Source organism: Boleophthalmus pectinirostris, unplaced genomic scaffold (genome assembly GCF_026225935.1).
Source record: "Boleophthalmus pectinirostris isolate CB_2022bp ecotype Guang Dong unplaced genomic scaffold, ASM2622593v1 HiC_scaffold_23, whole genome shotgun sequence".
NCBI lineage: Eukaryota > Metazoa > Chordata > Actinopteri > Gobiiformes > Gobiidae > Boleophthalmus > Boleophthalmus pectinirostris.
In genome coordinates this window covers 7,109,302-7,116,474 of record NW_026571207.1, presented here as the reverse complement: position 1 = coordinate 7,116,474, position 7,173 = coordinate 7,109,302, and the positions used below count along the sequence as shown (strand labels likewise).

General features: G+C 39.8%; 1 protein-coding gene across 1 annotated transcript; it reads left to right on the top strand.

Moving 5' to 3' along the window:
• Positions 1-859: 859 nt before the first annotated feature.
• On the top strand, positions 860-6,551 carry LOC129410731 (E3 SUMO-protein ligase RanBP2-like). The gene is made up of 2 exons (XM_055159612.1): positions 860-1,060; positions 5,639-6,551. The coding sequence occupies exons 1-2, from the start codon at positions 860-862 to the stop codon at positions 5,942-5,944; spliced, it is 507 nt and encodes a 168-aa protein (XP_055015587.1). The 3' UTR covers positions 5,945-6,551.
• Positions 6,552-7,173: the final 622 nt, after the last annotated feature.

The following is a 7,173-nucleotide window of genomic DNA, read 5'->3' as shown; positions in this document are numbered from 1 at the left end:
GATATCGCTTTCGTGTCCTGAAAAACGTTTGACTAGCTCTTGGAAATAAAGTACGTTTTCATAATAAGCAGAAGTTACCTGTCCAGGAGTAATTTGGCGACAATGCGTCAGTCTTTAGACCCTGCGTCTGCTTCAGTCGCGCCATCGCTGGAATGAATCTACAAGAATCACCTTAGTTTGGCTTCGCTGCTTTTCCCCTTGTCTTCTTCTTTCAGCGACCTCAAAAACGGACTTTCTTTTGCGGCTAACTGCTCCTGGATTCTTGTCTGCCATTGCAACAAACTTTGTGCTAACTGCGAGGAAGATATAGGTCAAAAAAAGCGCTAAGAACTGTTGCATTGGTGGAGTAAACAGCGTCTGTGCGTCTTGCGTCTGTGGACTGCGTGACAGGCGTACGTAAACACGTACCGGCGGCGCGCAGGCAGGTCAGTTACGCTAGAAACGTAGGGAGTTGATTGATAGCCTGTCAGCTAACAGATAACGAGGCCGTGTCGTTATCTATTGGCAAATGTTTAGCTGGCCCCACACGTCCAGAGTTGAGAATTTTTATTCTCTTTTTTTTGGTCATCATAATTACAAGGCTACTGCACCTCTATAATGCTATCATTGACAACTTGAAACAAAAAAAACAAAAACAAAATCCTCCATACAACCTTTAAAGAAAATACAAATGCTCAAAGGCCGAGACAAACTGTAGCTAACAACAAAGATGATAGGTCAATAACAACCTTTAGTGTCTCAAACACACAATTCACACTTAGGAAACAGAGGACAACAAGAACCACATCAATCACAGAGTGTGGTGAACTGAAACTGAAATCCAGCCGCCAGGAGAGTCACGCACACAGCACTTTGTTGGATGAGAGTTTGGCAGAACAGGAAGGGATTGGAGGAACGGGACGTCAATCCTCCAACCACGCATGACGAACATCGGAGTCAGCCCAACAGCGACTTGACCACAGCCCACCAATCAGGTGTCAGGTACCACACAGCATATGCAAATATGGAAGGCACAAGTGATGAAACAAACGGGGAGTGTCAGCCGAGGCAGAGCCAGACCGTGAGCCGTAATAGGGGTTTATTGATACTTTCTAAAATCAGGTCTGAGAAATATGTTGTATTTTCACTATTAACAGTGTTATGATATAGTCTCCTGCTGTCTTTAAGAATTTGGTGAGATTCTTCCAAGTTATCACTTTTCCACCTGCTGCTTTTTCACCGCTCTATGGCACTTGCGCCTGGCTGTGCGTGCCGCTTCACTGAGCCATGGCTGTTGTCTGGGTGTAGAATGCATGGTTTTCAGTGAAGAAACATTGTCCAATACATCGCAGCAGGTCGAAATGAAGGAGTTCATTAATTCCTCGGGACCCACAGATGCACTCGGGTCAAAAGATTTTGTAAAAAGAGGGGAAAAGTTAGCAGCAGTCTCTGGCTTTATAGAGCAACTCTGGTGCACAGGACCAGTCAGTCTCATGTCACTGTGCATTTTAACTGAGATTCAGGAGCAGGACCACGCCCCGACCGCCCTCTCCTCCTCACCAGCGACCCACAACTCTCCTCCACCACACCTCTAATTTCCCAGAAGCCTATTTGTAGCAGCCTTTCCCATCATCCCAGTTTGTCTCAGCTAACAGGACCCCACCCTCCCACCCCCTATCTCGTTCGTCTTTCAGCCATAAGACGCCACGTGGGGGGTCCCATTCCAGCTGGGCCAGTTGAAGATTGAGACGGAGCCCTCACCTCGACTCAACCCAGCCATCTCTGCCCCACCTCGTACATTATCAGTAAACTTCTTCGCTCTGTTGTTATTGGCATGGTCTTTGCTAGTGAATTGTTCAATATTTGCCTCACCACAACACAGACTACCAAACCCACAGGCAGTGATACAGTCGCGGTGAAGTACTGCAGTGATACAACTGACTGAAATTGTCATTTAAACCACCAAACTGTCCAAACACAATGAAAACACTTCATATTTACACACATTGGGTGCAGCCATCTCGAATTTTGACTCAGAATCCTTGCTCGGTGTACTTTTTCCGCCACCGAGGTCCGGGTCGCAGAAAAGCAACTTCCTCGGAAAACTGTTTCAGAAGGATAATCGAAAGCAGGGAGAGATGTAATGAGACCACCCCCACCCAGAACACTCCCGTTACATTTGTTGCCCAAAGAGTTGACGGTGTAACGTAATATTATTCATTATCGTTTTTTACACTCTGTTGGAGAATGAGTTGCAGAGTGTAGGGGCAGAGATGCAGAAGGTTCTCTCAGCCTGCACGGAGGTGAGACAGGGGCCAGGGCTGGAGGAGGGCGGGGGTGTGCTGAGGAGGAGGAGGAGGAGGTCAATGAGGCAGGAGAGTCCAGCTCATGAAGATGGATCAGACGTTTCATATTTCACACATGTAGATGATCCAGAGCAGAACCTCAGTGAGCTGCTAAATGAACAGGACACACTCCAGCGGACAGTGTCATTAGAGGCAGAGTGCTCATGTCCGTGGTGTGGAGGGAGCGCGGCGGGCTAATGTGTCAGAGCTGCGTGGGGGTGGAGCTAATCAAGGAGGCTGGCTGTTCAGAGTCTTCCCTGACACTTCACCCATCTGTATGAATGCCCGATACTGTAATTGGTGCTGCTCAGAGTTGCCATAAGAAATAACCTCAGAAAGCTGCGGAGGGCCCAGAACATTTGTTTACATAACACACATTGTTTTTGAAAATGCATAGATATTATTTTCTATAGTGTATTCTACAATGACATGACATTTTACTACTTATACTGTAAGGATGTATTTAAAACCCCAGTATGTGAAATGTATTGTATTAGTATTTATTATACTGAAAAACACACTGCAAAAACACTTAACCACAATTTAAGATATAAACATTATTAATTATCTGTCCGTGCACCAAGATCATTTCACTTGACAAATTATCTTAAAATAAACTACAGTATTTTTTAAACTATAAGTCACACTTTTTTTTTTTTCTGGTTTGGATGGCCCTGCGACTTATACTCTGGTGTGACTTATATATTAAAATTTTTACACTGAAAGGCTCAAGAGGGTGCTCTAATCTTGTGTGTCAGTATCTGCTGCTCTCATTACTCCTGTACCACTGTCACTTAGCTCTACTGCGCATGTCTCCTGTGGTAAAAGCCACTGTCCTGCTGCAAGTAGTGACATATTCAGCAAAAAACGGTAATTGTGCAGCAGAAAGAAAGTTTGGAATGAGTGAGAAACTTGTGACACAGGGAGGATACGCCATGCAACTTTCCTGGAAGTCATTGGATGGATCGACAAAGCCTGGACTTCAGTGACAACCAAAACCATCCTGTCGGGATTCAGAAAGGCTGGAATAATTCTACCTGGAACTGATGCTCAGTCTGATGACACCTACACAGAAGATGAAGCGGCGCTCTGTTTACCTCTGGAGGTCATGCAGAAGTGACACTGAGGATGAAGAATTCAATGGATTTAGTGATTTGGAGTGAGATCAAGAGTTTGGTAAACTTATGTTCTGTTGTTAATGCTATAGTTATTTAAATAACTGTTCATATTTGACGTAAACATACTAGATGCCTTCTCTGTTCTATTGTTATTACTATAACTTGTCTTTCAAGATGAGATGTCGGTACCTGGTCTCTGATTTTATAAATACATTTCCTCCAAAAAGTGTGACTTATAGTCCTGTGCAACTTATGTTTTTTTTCTTCATTATGTATTTTTAACTTATTAACTTATACTCTGGAGCGACTTATTGTCCAGAAAATATGGTACCTCTAGACTAGAATAAGTGGTCTCAGAAGTAACAAGTAGATAATAAATCTGAAAAAAGCTTGGCCAGATCACAGAAATTTGCAGTGTATGACTATGAGTGGGCTTGCATCTCCATGAACCTGACTAATATGGTCTGGAGGAGGGCCTCCTCCTTCTTGTCTCCATGGAAATGTTTCTTTGGCTATTATATTCCACAGCAAGGCATAAAATGTATCTATCTCCATGGAGAATTTTCTGAAGTATTGCATTAACTTTCTATTTCCACTTTCCATGCAGATGACATGCCATTTCCCACGAGGTACACAGCAAAAAATAAAATGTTAAATAAGATAATATAGTAAATAAATGTTTTAATCATGTAGTAATATCTTGATTTGAGTATTTCAGCTGTCTGAAAATAAGATTTACCAATAAAACAAACACAAAATGTTTTATGTTTTACTAAAACAAATGCTACTGTAATGAGGAAAAAATGTATTTGTTCTTTTGGTAAATCTTATTTTAAGACTTTTATACTCAAATAACTACCACCTGGTTCAAGCACTTATTAACTTCATTATCTTATTTAACATTTAATTTTTTGCAGCTGAAAACTAATATTCTGAGCACTCGGGCCTCTATAGGCTCTATTCATACACCACAAACCAAGAAGATGTATGGAAACATGCGATTACAACTTCTGGCGGGCTGGGTTTATAGTAGTAAAACCTAGGAAAAATTAGAAAATGCCCCAGTTTTTATCATCTAAATGTCATTGTAGTTTTCTTCATCTAAATGTCATTGTAGCCGTTATGTTCGGCTAATCAACAATTACAACCATAACTCAGTTTTCATCATTTCCCCACTGACACACAACTCCGAGTGCACTGACTACATGCGATTAGAAGAGATGAGGATGAAAAAATTCTAAGATGATTCCAAACAGCACATACATGTATGCAGTCTTCATTTTACCACTGATGACATTTACTTCAGTGGGTTTTATCACAGTCGGTAGGCGGGCCAAGTGTTGGTAACTACGGAAGTTGTCATCACATGTTGCCAAACATTTTCCTGGTTTGTGACATAATCATGAATAGAGCCTGTTGTGTTGTGGGGAAGCTGGCCTGATGTGGTTGAAGAAAGAGGCAGACTTCAACAAAAAAGTGTCTTTGACCAGACAAAATGTATTTAAAATAGACTTCAGATAACTTAATTACAAAACTGTTAACTCAGGTAAACAGAAAATAAGTAACTTAAATTAACTCAAAGTAACAAAGATGTGCACCCTACTACACAAAAGTTGTTGTGCTGATCTCTCCAATAATGCAAAAAGCTATACAAACAAGCAGGTTTCTTACTGGTATACAGTTCTAAAAAGTACACACAACAAGTGACACTTAAATTTGTCTTCTAATCTGAGCCATGAGAGATGGGCAGTTCAGTTTATTCAAATGGAATTAATGGTACAAGAAATTCACAACATTTATGCAGAGCAAACAAAAACGGACTACAGTGAATAAATTGGCATAATAACAATTAAGACAATTAAGTGTATAGTAATTTAAGAGTGTATATAATTAAAGTTAATGTGATCCTTCATTAATAATTGTAATATTCTTAATAAATGAATACCCAAAATCCCAGATACTATTCATCGTTCAAGTTTATTTTCAGGGAGTAGTTTTATCTGTTTTAGTTTTTTGGCTTATTAATTTTGCATCAGTTTTAACTAGCAGAAAGTTTTAAAAATCTAATTATGTTCTTTATATTCTTTATAGTTATATTCTTTATTCTATATGTTCTTTATAGTTATTATATCAATGAGGATATCTAAATATTTTATGCATTCAGTTTTAAAAGATTTTTATTTTTTTTACTTTTAGGGTGGTGACATAACCAAAAGCGACGGCACTGGAGGAAAATCTATCTATGGTGACAAATTTGATGACGAGAACTTTGACATCAAACACACAGGCCCAGGGATCCTGTCAATGGCAAACCGTGGCCGTGACACAAACAACTCCCAGTTCTTCATCACGCTGAAGAAAGCAGAGCACCTGGACTTTAAACATGTTGCCTTTGGATGGGTTCGAGACGGCATGAATGTGGTGAAGAAAATGGGCGAGCACGGCACAAAAGGGGGTGTCCCGGCGAAGAAACTAGTCATAACCAATTGCGGTCAGCTCTAGCCTTTCAAGTTACATGTCAGAAATTACACAGTAATGCACTTCTCACAAAATTAATGTCAGGGGGCAACAAATACAGCACAGTTCATAAAGGACTTGGTACCATTTTAATAGATGCATACACATTCTAAATGGCTATGCCAAAATTGGGTGCATAAGGAAATGGTTTTTGACATTGGAACAGGTGGTTTGTCATTGTCAATAATTTTGACATTGTTTGTATAGTTGTACATTGACTACTTTTTATTGTCTGTGTTTTTTGTCTTTTTTGAACGTGTCCTGAGTTTGAATGTGCTTCACCTGTCTCTTTCGTTGTTTATAAGTCTTAATCTTATTGGTTAAGTCAGGTTATCCGTAAAAAGCACCTATTGATCACAATGTGCCCAGAAATCTGCTATTTTAGATTTCATTGAATTTATATTTTAAAAAAATGATTTTTTTTTTTTGGTAACCTTGCTCTGATGACATACAAAGCACTGTTCATACAGACTACATGGTTATTTATCATCAGGTGTTAGTTTTCTAAAAAAAAAAAAAAAAACAAACAAAAAAAGCAATTAAGGACAGATTATCATAATTTAAATAGTGCTTTATGTACCAGACTGGAGATGAATAAAGTTGCTTTTCAAATGGTGTTACATTTTGAGTTCATTTGAACCATGGTTCATTTAAAAACAAGTAAACACGATGGAAAGTGGATTTTACCACCTCCTCTATGGAGATTAATCTTTAACGGATCTAATGACAAAATCAATACCGTAGTTAATGGTTTAAATACGCAGTTTAGTTTAGTGAAGAAATTTAGTCATTCGTGGTTATTACAAATAAATAATACAATTAAATAAAATAATAAATCATAAATTCCAAATCTATCAATAGGTGATTCATGCTGGGGACTAGAACTATAATCAAATCTGGAAGGTGAATCCAAGATGGCGTCGTATTGTTTACTGGCGCATGAGCCCCAAATTTTCTCTTCCGCATTTATTTTCTCGTGTGACGTCTGTAACGTCCACAGCGTTTGGACCAATCAGAGCGAGAGCTGCTACAGCGGAGCTAGCACGGGCTCAGAGCGAGGTTAGAGTAAGTCTTACAAATATAACTTTTAGGGGCTTTGAGGATTTAAACAAACAAAAGTTTGAATTCCCAAAAAATGCATTGCGCGTCTCCGGTCCCAAGATCCCGGGGGTGCAGTACCTAGAGTGTCCACTAGTCGGTCTTGAGCCGGGACG